The sequence below is a fragment of the Botryllus schlosseri genome, chromosome 14, assembly GCF_051294905.1.
Source record: "Botryllus schlosseri isolate E-star chromosome 14, Bs_hap1, whole genome shotgun sequence".
NCBI classification, from domain to species: Eukaryota; Metazoa; Chordata; class Ascidiacea; order Stolidobranchia; family Styelidae; genus Botryllus; species Botryllus schlosseri.
In genome coordinates, this window is record NC_137249.1 from 5194123 (window position 1) to 5207130 (window position 13008).

Sequence of the window (13008 nt, forward strand, 5' to 3'; positions counted from 1 at the left end):
GATGACAGCATGGCATCCAATGGAAACCAAAAGTCGCGTGCCACTCTCATAAATTCACAAGTAGAACATGCTTCGCATGCTTTCTGTCACGGTGAAAACCAGACACCGTACAAACCTCGCCAAATGTACACATTCTAAGGGATAATCCTCTCATATTGTAATACGACACGGCTCATTTGTTGCCATCGCTCCAGTGTCATTTTATACGACCCGTGCGGACCCGCAAAAGCCGCAACCAAAATCGCAGCAGGTGTCTAAGGAGCCGGAATCGACCATAAATGGGCTTAAAGCCTACAGTTAAGAATACATTTGGAAATAATTTTTGCCTTATTTGTTGTAGCAGCCTATTTACGCTCAACGATAGGAAATTACCGACAAGCAGAAATTCATTATACATTTTCATTATGCCACAAAGAGATGAACATTTGAAATTAGTTCAAAATCTGATTTTACTCTGGCAAAAAAGGCATTTTGTACCTAAAACGCGCAATGACACTTCAAAATATATATTGCATATCCGAGATGCCAGGTTAACGAATATCTTTTGTCAATGTAATTTTGTACACAGTAAGCGTTTGCATATTTCGGTGGATTTTGTTTGTCCTTCTTATTATCTCACATGAAGTTGATCTACGACGTACCAGACCAAGCTAACTTGGCAACCCATTTTCCGACCGAGGTGGACTCCAGCATTCCTAACTAAGTGCTTGTGGTTAATCTAGGCACCTCCTCGCCATTTCATCCGTGTAAGCGGTGTCTTGTAAATGCCTAGAAGTGGGCCGTGCTATACAAGTCGGCAGCTACGGAACAAAAATGAGGAAAATTGGCCTGGTGTAAATGACCATATGAGCCGACAAACACCATGAATACGTCAAAACACACAAACCTTTCAAAATTAGCACTTCTTCGCGGGCGCACAAAATATCCCTACGACCACAGTTTGCACGACCCTGGGTCTACCATTTAAGCTTACGGGCGCAAAACTGTATTCAACAATAGGGCCCCAACGACAAAACCTACCGATTTCATCCAACTTGAATTAGCATATGATTTTTCCTTTTTTATTTCGATTCACATTACCCGTGTGTACCCTCATGTTGACTATTTTACACTTTCACACTAGTTGTAAATGTGTCTTAAAACTACATAGATGTTATTGCCTATTGCACTCCGAAACGGGCGTTTGAGTTACAGATTTCAATAAGCGGTGTGGCATCTTCGGGTCTTATCACATAATCGCATTCTTACGATGTTTGGAAATGAGATAATTATGAAAAAGAATGAACTAAGGAATATGTTATGCAACCCCACCCCACACGGTCGTGGCATGACAAGAAAAAAATCGCCAGTTTCAAATATCGTACAAAGGTGATATGGTAACGACAATCTGAGCACGATGTACTGGCATGGCAGTTCACTAACCACAGATGACGATTGGCGTCGATCCTGAGTAATAGCACTTAGTATCAATTGGGAAAATTCATGCAACTACTTCGAGCAATATCTGCCGGGCGGCTTTGCGGTTCTATATCAGATGAATGTTCGCGATCAAGATTACAGTTGAGAACATGCCAAAAGCGAGCACTTGGTTGATTCGATCACGAGTTGCATATTCGACAGACTATACCAAGAGTGTGGCATCATTCATTGTAATTTTGAACCATTTAAATTAAGACAAGGAAGTTAACGTCCACACACACGCAATGAATAAGCAACTTATGAATATGATATCAAGCGCTTTGTACTCCATGAACGGCGATAACTTTAAGTCGCGGGATGATAAAGTTCCTCGCCAAGGTTACTCCGAGAGGCCTTGCAGTTCTGCGATACGTTCTCCCAAGATATACTTCAAATCCAAATAACTCTATAATCCTCGTTGAGAAACATATTTTAGCTACAAAAGAGGTGATATCGGTGCTGGAAAGAATCGAAGAAATCGGCACATAGTTGGCAAATGTAGCGATTCCAAGACGTATGTCAAGGGGAAGTAGAATACGCGAAGTATGACAAGTAGCCTGCTCAAATAATAATTAGTTCGAAAGAGCAGATTTAGTAGAGGGTTCGCATAATCTGTTGTATTTGGTCAGTGGTGGCTACTTTAAAATTACGAGATGCATCTTCGAGCGTAACGCAAAACGAATAGCGACTACGCGGTTATATGCCTCCTTTTTTCGTAAATCCAAAAAATGTCCTCCGAGAACGCCTAAATGTCCTATTTTTTTGAAATTCGGCCTCCTTTATAGCTCGGACAGCCGCCAGGCTTTTGGACAGGCTGAACCAAAAACGCCACAAATGACACGAGATCTGTAATGCGAACGTTAGCGCGGGGCATTCGAGGTTAGGACCGGAAACCTGACATTTTATTTCTATTTTTTAGTCAACACCTCAGCAGTAACGTAGAAAAGTGGGTTATTCGGGAGTTGAGTCGAAAAGATGACCTGATTTTCAGTACAGATTTTAGAATCAGCAGTTTTCTAGCTCAGAAATCTTTCATGATTATTCCGTAACTATGGTGACCAGAAATTAGTGACACTACAAACAGATACAATAGCCGGAAATATGTTCAGAAGTTATACGGTTCTTATCACGATTTCATATATAAAAGTGAAGCAATCTCATTCTAAACTATCTCCCCCCCCCCCCCCCTTCAAAACCAAAAGTGTAAAGTCAGTAATTTTGTTTAAATCCTGTCTAAGTAAAAGTAGAAGTATCTACAACAGATTTGCCAATTCACACATACCACTTGAGTAGGTGGTGCAAGAAGGTAAAATCTACTTGGGCACTTCGAAAAAGTAGAAACACTTCGTTACTTAACACCGGTAGAAATCAGCTATCATTACCAGACTCGAATCGTTTAATTTAATATTCGATTTGGATTCGTGTTAGCTACTCGGATTGTAGTGCCCAGCAGTCCAACCAATAAGGAAATAGGACTAAAACTCACGACTTATCCGCGTCCTGGCTTGCATTGCCGTCGCCCGAGAGGTCAAACATCTTCGCTCTGTTCCTAACAGTGCTGGGGAGCGTTGCGGCGGATCTGCTCGTGAACGAGTTCGCTTTCTTTCGGATATCTCCCGGATGCTCTTCCCTGATCCTCAAGTTGACAGGTTTCGGTTTCAGAGGTTTTGGTTTGGTCGGGGTCGGAGGGCGGTCGCCGTCCCTGTTTGGCGATAGTCGCCTATGGTTTTCCGGCGGGCGTTTGTCGTGGACGTTATTTTCTCCGCATTTCGAAGACGTGCTGTTTCCTCGCGACTTCGGAGACCAGCTGGGAGGCGGTGGGATAGCGCTAGTGTCTGGAAATAAGAGTTGGGGGATGTATGTTTGGACAAATTGTGGAATGATGTCTGTAACTGTGAGAACGGCGCGTTTGGAATACGCAAAACTCCAAAAAATCATACACATATATGAAAAAGGTTTCTCGTGACCTTCTCCAACCTATAATTCTCTCACAATCCGGGGAGCTACCTGAGAGATTGAATTAAACTTTTAAAATTTCAGTAATAAACTCAATTTGTTTCACAACGTTCTTGCCAGTTCTTTACCAGTTGCTGACGATTACCCCTGACGAGCGTCAGCCGAAAATATTCGGGTTTATATCAATGCGAATATATGATTCAATGGTATATTGAGGTTCTGTTCGTCCAAGTGTCTCTTATTCCAAATTATACTAATTGTTCCATGAAGAGGTTAAATCACAGAATTGCAGTGGTTGAAGAATTGGCCAGGGTGTTAGAGGTAGAGATAATTAAAAGTGAAAAATCGAAATCAGAGAGGTTGTCCTGAGATTTTGAGTGTGAATTAGTCTAATGCTGTATTCAAAGTCTCCTGAAGAATTATTATTATCATTATTAACCATAGAGATACGACTACATACAGGCAACTCATTGCCGTTAGTCTGGAACAAAATACTATACGGTACTCCCCACCGCTACCGGTAGATTGTGACTGTGAAAGAATATATGGATAGCATGACAGAATTCCACTAAAATCCGGGGACTGGATGGATCACAGGTCAGTAGCGGATTGCTGCTCGGTATCATAATCGGGTAAAGGTTGCTGGGTGTTTCAAATCTTACTTTTAAGAGTGTCATCTATAACCTTTTACCTCTCATTATTCGGTGTTGGTTGAAATGGCTGATTCAGTTTTCGAGACACTTAGCTCAGCACAATATGCTGTACTCCAGTAAACTTCATCGATTGCTAACAACGATTGCATAATGAGAGGGGTGGTAACGATAAAGAATATATATTGCTTTTGTAAACATATATCTATTCTGCACTGCGCTAGCTATTTCCCTGGCTACTTCAAAATTCGTCCTATACTTCACGTCCATAATGCCTCAAAACTCTTTGGAAATCACAGCTTCAGTATATGTACGTCGACTGTAACAGCGGTAACTACTTCGTGCGTGTAAACATCACATAGCGCAAAAAATATCGAACCTCATCGTGAGTGTATAGCTGCATACTGCTTAGCATATAGTCCTACTCTCTGTCATAACATAGCGAAATATTTTCCCTGCCATACGCACATGCACTATGCAGTGCCAACCTGTGTGATCTAACGCTCAATTGATGATCTTGCACTTTTCCAGCGCATTCAATGCATTTCCTGTCAGTAAGCATTCGATGTTCTCCCAGTTCTGTAGAATCGGCCACACAATGAGTGGTACAATCTATAGATTTAAATAACTTTAACGCGCAGCGATGACTATACCCACAAAGGCTTGCAGCAATGGCAGAGAATACCGTGCGCACGCGCCTCTGATTCATAGGAAGCAGACCACCTCTGTGGGTCGCAGTTCATTATCCTACTCCAAAGGATCGCATCGTTGCAAAATGTATGTCTACTGTGATTGCAATTATTCTTGATTAACCGACTGTCGTCTCCGCTGAAATCTAAACTGGCAAGGTCACTTCCCTGAGATAAATACTATCGATATTTAGGAGAGAAAGATAGGGACTGGACACTGGAAACTGATCGAATCTGGATAATGATATTAAACTACACTGCAATACGAGTAACCAAGAATATTGTCCGCTCATCTCTGTACTAAACTAACCTCCAACTCGATAGCTGTACTGTCTGACATGCACTAGTAGATCATATACTCCTGCAAACCGCAAAACAAGTGGTTTCCTGCGATAAATTCAACATTGGTCGGACATAAGAATGCTGAAACGTCTATGCATATTCGCTACGCGTGTCGTCAACATCATATCCGCGTTACGGAGCGCTGTGAATATTCCTAGTATGAGATAGCGTATCGCATGCTATGACTGTACTGGTCCTTCCTAGCATGCTCACGACGGATCGGCCCGTGAGTTTGAGAATCATGCAAAACTTTTATTGCTGCCATATATCATGTGAGGAATGCCTGTACATAATGTACACAAGACACACCTTGTATCATTCGAACTATATGCTTTTGCAGTTCGTTGCAAGAACGAGAACAGAACAAAAAATGTTTTCGATAAAAAACCCAGATAACATCAAGTTCATAATTGATAAGATCATGCAACATGGTACACCGCTTTGATGTATTTAAAAAATACGACTGTATAGGTTACTTGACTAGGTTGATCAATGATCAATTATAGCAAACATTATCCAGTTGTTAGTTAGTCGAGCGATACATGCAGAGCAGTGGACCTTCGGCCATAAGTTTCGCTTTGGCGTTATATCATCAGATATGTTCGAGTGCTTACTGATGGACATACGGGAAATGACGAATTAATAGTCACAGAACGTTGCTCCGTCATTTCCTCAGTATAAAACCACGCACGAAACAGCCACGATACTGCAGCAGGGTCGTTACGCAAATTAAAACGACGGGGCCGATGTACTGCCATATTGTAGCGTTGATACGCATAGATCATTTGCTACGTAACCGAATGTAGATGATATTACACAGAAATTATGGGTCGCGTACTCACGACCAGGAATGGTCCGGAGCAAAACGTGCGAAAAATCAAAATAAACGCTTGGCAAGCGCAAAATCAACCTGCCCAGTGCCCACGCGTATACCTCACTGAATTAAATAGTTACGAATTTGCGTAGAACTCTGACAATAATCCAGCTGATCCAGCTAATACTGCGGATAAAATTATAAAAAATGTATGAATAACAGCGAAATCTGTGAATAGCTGTGATGTAATTGACATATAACCTATAGCAATTAATTTGTCAACAATACATTGCATTGCATGTATTCCCGATCCCGAATAAGGGTCAATATATAGGGCGACATAGCGGCTACTATCACTGCATTGAGGGATATGTATATTGGTATCAAATACAAACGCGGCGGAGAATCAACTAGCGTGTCGTGACCTATTACAACTTACCATGAACAAATTTAAAATAATTCATCATAAATGTAAAATGGATTAACAACCAAGTGATGCTGTGACACAACAGAGGGCATTCTATAACATGAATATATAATAGTGAATAGGCAATAGAAACCCGATAACTCATAGTCAATTTTACACACACGCAAATCTTGCTTTTTCTATCATAACTACCGAAACTAAGACAGAGGTTTACGCCCGAAAGTACTGCATTGACAGATCTGTATATTGGTATCAAATACAAATGCAGCGGAGAATCAACTAATGTGAACTAGGAGCGTGTCGTGACCTATTACAACTTACCATGAACAACTTCAAAATGCTGCTCTCTTGTACTGTAAAACCCACAACATTGTATATTTGATAATTCATCATCAATGTAAAATGGATTGACAACCAAGTGATGACTGTGATATAACAGGGGTCTTCTATAACATGAATATACAATAGTGAATAGGCAATAGAAACCCACAGTCAATTGTACGAACACGCAATTCTTGCTTTTTATCATGACTATACCGAAACTAAGACAGAGATTTACGCCCGAAAGTGCACGCGATCCCACATAAAGCACCCAACACGTAATATGCTGCTATTGCGCGTTATTAACTAACACAATGCAATATATTGGTATTTTAGTGTGGTTCCCACAGTCATACACACCACCTTCTTGTACCCATGTTGGGGTAGTTCGTATTTACTATTTACTCACATCACAGCTCTTTATCATGAACTTACTTTTGGCCTTTGCTAATGTTTTTTTATTAGGTATCATAAAAGCCATTAACGTATGCCCTGCCCATGAATAAACGTCTGCAATCTAGTAATATAAGTGACCTGTCATGAACTACTGCTATGGGTAAGTACAGTGGGGGATTGAAATTTTTTGCAAGCCGGTTCTATCACAAAAGATATATTTTCTAGTCGGTTCTGTTTTTTAAAAAAAAGTCATTGCCAGTGACCAGTAATGCTAACCGGTTCGCTGATCTCCTAAGATTTCGTGAGACGACTCTATAAAGCAGGTCCGAACCGGACGAATTCTACCACTGAGTAAGTATATCCCCAGACACAAGTTCCAGTTCGAGTTGATTCTTGAATTGGACCAGGCTTTAATATGGACGAAATAAGATACCGGCATAAACACACGTTATGCCACGACTATGAGAATATAAGGCGGGGGATGCCCAGTGTACTGTACAAGCTCTATATGGAAGGTACACAAATTGTACATACCAGATTGCTGCTGCACTTTTTTGTCCCATAGCTGCTTCATAGCTTGAAAGCTCTTTTGTAAATTTGGATCCGACATTGATCTCCTGTGTCTGTCGTCCCTGGCCGCACGTTTCGGCTTGGCCGGCGGTTTTGGCTTCACGGGCGATTTCTTGTCGGGGTTCAGCCTCGATTGGTCTCGTAACTGAACTGCTTTCGACTGCTGCGGGGGTGAGGGTCTGGCCGTTTCGCGATTGGTGGACGATGATCTTTTCGCCGGTGTCTTAACGTGACGCGGTCCGACTCCTTTGCCCCACGACTCCATGAGGGCCACTTTCTCCCTGACGGGTACTGCATAAAAACAGATCAAACATCTCGGTAAGCACTCGTGCGGCGGTATCATAAAGAAGCTATCTGAAGCGGTGCCAGTATACACGGAAGGCAGGCTTATGCTTCTCCGGTGCATCGCGGCGATGAGGATTCAAAGTGAGTCACTTGTACACTAAACGCGGTGCTTGCAAGCAGCAAAAGAATGACTAAGAAATGCCGTTTGAATGGTGGTAAATACATGTGTTAAACGCTACCGTAATGTGGGTTGCGAAACTACACCAGGGTAGAGGCGATAAAGCTATACGCAATAGCTAGGATCTGCTAATTAGGTTGAGGCTGTATGTATAAGAACTGATATTTGCATTCTTCCGGCCCTTAGCCACACGATCGCGCCATGTTTTTACTCTGATTTGCGTGTATATCGATAAAATCAAATCATTGGTATACATTTATCAAGAAAGATGAAAATAGATTCAGGGCGAGCCATGATATTTTCAGCGTGGAAATGGCGCATCCTTTACGTTGAGACGCTACAGATATCGCAATGTATATGCAATGGTTTGGTTGGGTAAGCAGAAAACGGTCTCTCTCCTCTCCTAAATCTCTTTTTACGACCATGACCTCTCCAGTTGGTTACGTCACAGAAGTATATCTGCTAAAAAAGTAGCTCGATGAAGCGTGTCGCTGTCCCACTAATTTCATTCCGGCAATTCCCGTGTGTATACGAAATTAATTATAATATGATTGTGATTTTGATGATTGCGGGAAGAGAGTCTTTCGAAATAAATAAAACAACTCAAATATTAATTTTACCCTATATTTAACCATAATTCTCAAAAGAGAGGATAAATTCTCATAAAAGAGGACATTTGGGCGTCCTCCGACGACACCTTTAAAAAAGTCAAAAAAAAAGAGGACGTATGGTAACCCTATTTAATAGAGCACGTATATGAACAGAATAAATACAAGGTATAGGGCCTCCATCCTACATATATATAATCTGATAAGTTGCAAGACAATAGAATGACATCGAAGACAGGCCTTTTCCATCCCACCTCATAACCAGACAATATTTGGACAGAAGTCCGAATCGTGTCGTAACATCCCACACTAGAACTTCTCGGTCAGATTCTATAAATGAGCGACAATGGCTAGGTTAAACTTTAAAATGCGTTAGCTGTATGCGTTTTTTTCGGATCATCAGCACTGCTTGGCATAAATGAGGCGTGTAGATGGACGTGGACATGGAAAGGATGCAACAGCCTTTTATATTCCTGTAGATTATAGGATCAATCAACTCTCATAATAAACGTACCAGTAATAAAAGAAGGGAAATCTAATAAATCTGAATTAAAAATCCATTAGTAGTTGTTATTCTGTTTCAAGGTCTGGGAGAGCCAAGGGTATAGTTGGATTAAAGAGCCACGCGATAAAGAGCCACCCACCCCTTGACTTACACAATATCATTACCGCTTAATCATACCATTAATCATGAGCATTGCAAGTGATTACGTTTATTGAAAATCATTAGTTTTAACTTGCGGACACACATCTGAATCATATTCCTGAATAGGTGACCATAGCCCACTCAAAATATTACGGCCAAATGCAATATCGCAACGTTCAACATACCAGCAGAACTGTCTCCATTGCCTCGATAAATGACAGCTAAAACCTGCTCCTGAATTATCAACATAACACATGTGATAGCAGATCTAACTAAACGGCCTGAGATAGTTATCTAACAGATAAGAACAACTAATTTGGAGGAAATGAATGGCAAAATACCTGCTAATCTTAGACGCAACATCCCCGGAATTTGCGAAAAATGTTTGGTGACAATACTTAGCGTACGGGAATTGCACGCAATTAGCGATTGGGTGCGAAAATGCGACCATCGATCTCCGCCCGTATAAGCAGTGGACTACGTTCGAGTATCGTTGAGGACTATCGCGAACATCCAGTGAAGAGAATTAAAGTTAACGCCTTACACTGCCGAGTGTGCCATGCAATCCACCACCGTGCCACGTTGCAAACGGATAAATTTTGATGACCGATTTTCAAGTTCGAAAATACACTACTTCTTTACAAAATATGCAAACTTTGCAGTATAATTTCGAAAAGGTAATAGTCATATCGTGTCGGCCAAGCATTCGAGATCGAAAAGAAGATCAATGTACTGTACAGTACAGTACAGTATACTGTACATTGTACAGTACATGAAAGATTCGGTGCAAGCAATCTTGGTGCAAGTGCAATCTCGCTGCGATTGCCGATTAAATTATCAAGCTCAAGTGTCACAACACTCACATGTTGTGCTACCTTGCTCTGCCACCGAATAGTTTTGGGCTTCGTATCTAATCTTAGTTTGAATAACTGAATAATGTCAGCAATACTCTACCGGACCACAATCACAATGCATTTGAGGTTTGACAAGGTTTTCTCTTGGGAATAAAGGTAATACAGAACTTGGCAGCCCATTGTCTGTGTACAACAGGGGCGGGCAACATACGGCCCGCGAAGGGATTTCGTCCGGCCCGCGGACACTTTTCCGTCTTACATGATAATGTGGCCCGCGGCCCCAGTCTGCCGAGATTCTCCACTACTTGCTTACTACGTCAAATTTTAATGACTGTATGTTATTATATACGTGTATGCGCAGCGTGCAAGAGTGGAGCTTACGCGTAAGTTCGTCGAAGCGAGAAGACTTGCATTATCGGTATTTACGATGTACTCAACCCTAATGTCGTTTGTGGTAATCATGGTGTTTGTCGACTGCAATGGTCATTTGCACCAGGCTGATATTTCTTATTTTTGATTCCGTAAACACCGACATCACGTCACACTTCTAGGCTTTTGTAAGGCACCGCTTTTGCCAGGGGTCGCCAACTATAAACGGGTCGCGGTCACTTTTCAAATTTCGTAGAGGACGCGGACCGCATGAATCCAATATCGAGATTAATTAGGCCACACAGTTCACCAACGACGCAATCTCGTCACCTACTCAACCCTAATGAATTGATATCTTGGTAAATCTGGGGTACCGGGTAGGGATGGTGTGGACCTCTGAAAAGTTCAGGTTCCAACTTTTTGAAAGGTTCTGTGTGAACGCGAACGTGAACCTCATGACATCACGTGACGTCATATTGCTAATTCCAACCCTACATTTCAGTGAAGTGAGAGCCTATCTATACTTAGCGAGCGACGTCTCGGGCCAATAATGCCACAATGCTGAAGTACATATTGACGTTTTGAACGTCGCTTAGTGTATCAACTGGGACAATCAAATGATATAATAATCCCATAAAATCAATATCTTCCGTCGCTTTGCCATCCATTTCGATGAGGACTTGCAAGGATTATAAACTTACGCCTTAACGGTCTAGGCCAGATCGGAAAATGCATTCGGCGTCCGAGTATTGCTACGCTGATATTGAGCAGAGTGTAAAACGGGTTTCTATATTTGCTACCGCTAATACCGCATTAGCAAGTTATACAGCAGTAGCAAACACGCCAATCGCACAGATTTGGTTTTTATGATGCAATAAACATAGAAAATCAAGATTGAACACGTATGCGCCTGCTAGATTTTTACATCAGGCAATGATATCAATTTCAATAATTGGTTGAATAAGCATCATTCGCTGACTACCTACATGTAGTGTATTTCGCTTTTATTGTGATTGCGGGTCAAGCTCACAGCAGAGAGTCACTAAATATTCACAAACGGAAAGCTGGATATTTCGAGCAAACTTCTATAACAAAGCATGCAAAATTTTTGCTATTGGTAAGGTGCATCACGTGCATGCCCGTCTGGTGTTAATTTTTTTTATGATGGAAGTGGAATTGCAAAGAATTCCAACCAAATATGTTATAATGACGTGAAAAATGGTAATCGATGGAAAAGGTTCACAGTGCAAAACCTACCAAGGTTCATTTGTGAACGTGAACCTCTAAATTTCTGAGGTTCAAATACAGAACGCGAACGTGAACCTCGCGTTCATACCATCCCTAGTACCGGGCTTATCGAACGCCTTGAAATCTTAACCGTGTGTTGATAAATCAGAGAGAAGCAGACATGGCGGCGCCTGAGACAATGCTATTCTCAAATCCACATTGTCTTCGTCATTATTGGCGAGAAATGGCTTTGAAGTGACATTGCTGTCGTTAAAATACATTCATTAAATACGATTTATTCCTTGTATATGTGGAATAGGCGAATAATGTATCGATTCAGTAATCCGGCCCGCCAAGTACTTAATTTTCCTATATCCGGCCCGCCGACTGGAGAAGTTGCCCGCCCCTGGTGTACAAGATACTGGTGTATTATTGTATACTCTCGGTGAAAATACGCCGAGTATGAATAAGAGCTGCTGACGCTAGTTTCAACATCTTTCTTCAGTTGCTAGCCCTTACGCATTCGTATGACACAGACAAATTCACACAAGGGTTCAAAGTTAACATATATTCCGAGTCGATTCCTTTCTACCACTGTGAGCTATGTTTTTGCGCTTATGGCTATTTACCGACGGGCAATCTGTATTCAGGTATAGAATTTGATTGATAAGTCTCGTCATCCCCATAACCGTTAGGCCCTACCTATTCATAATGTGATGAAGGGCCTGGCATCTAGGCAAGTTGAAAGCCGATTTGCGGTCAGTGGATTCAGCGCATCTGGCCGCGTCTCTTAATTCATAATGTTTGGACAAATACACATCCCTGACTTGACGTGATTATAGAGTAGACGGAACTATGGAACTAATATAACCCGCCAAACAAACCAATCTACTTCTGGAAGCCGACGAAGATGAAACGAATGTACGGATATACAAAGTTGCTCGTACTTACCAGGCTATAGTTAAATCTATCTCTTACCAAACGTCAATCTATCTTTGAATAATCTCACCTGACTAATACAACCACCAATTACGCTGCATAAAACGGGCTACCAACAGCTTACCGTGTAGTTAGGTGTTTGGCCCTATTACGGAAGTCTATTATCATTTCAATGGTTGTGGCGAAAGCTCTACTGGTTGCTATCTAGACTTTAAGGTTTCAGCTATCGACATATGCCGTGACGGGTGTCGTCTATTGATACACCAAATGAAATTGCGA

The 13008-nt window shown here is 41.6% G+C and overlaps 1 protein-coding gene across 4 annotated transcripts in view; it reads right to left on the minus strand.

Annotated features, from left to right (window-relative positions):
• The window catches only part of LOC145455518 (uncharacterized), a 49218-nt gene that overhangs the window by 27796 nt on the left and 8414 nt on the right, over positions 1 to 13008 (minus strand). For 3 of the 4 annotated variants that reach the window (XM_080333497.1, XM_080333499.1, XM_080333498.1), the window contains exons 2-3: positions 7588 to 7914; positions 2945 to 3293 (exon numbers count right to left, since the gene is read on the minus strand). In XM_080333497.1, coding sequence (XP_080189623.1) covers positions 2945 to 3293; positions 7588 to 7914 — 676 coding nt within the window. Of the gene's footprint in view, positions 1 to 2944; positions 3294 to 7587; positions 7915 to 12741; positions 12966 to 13008 lie in introns of those variants that run through there. The other variant, XM_080333500.1, reaches the window with a different exon arrangement.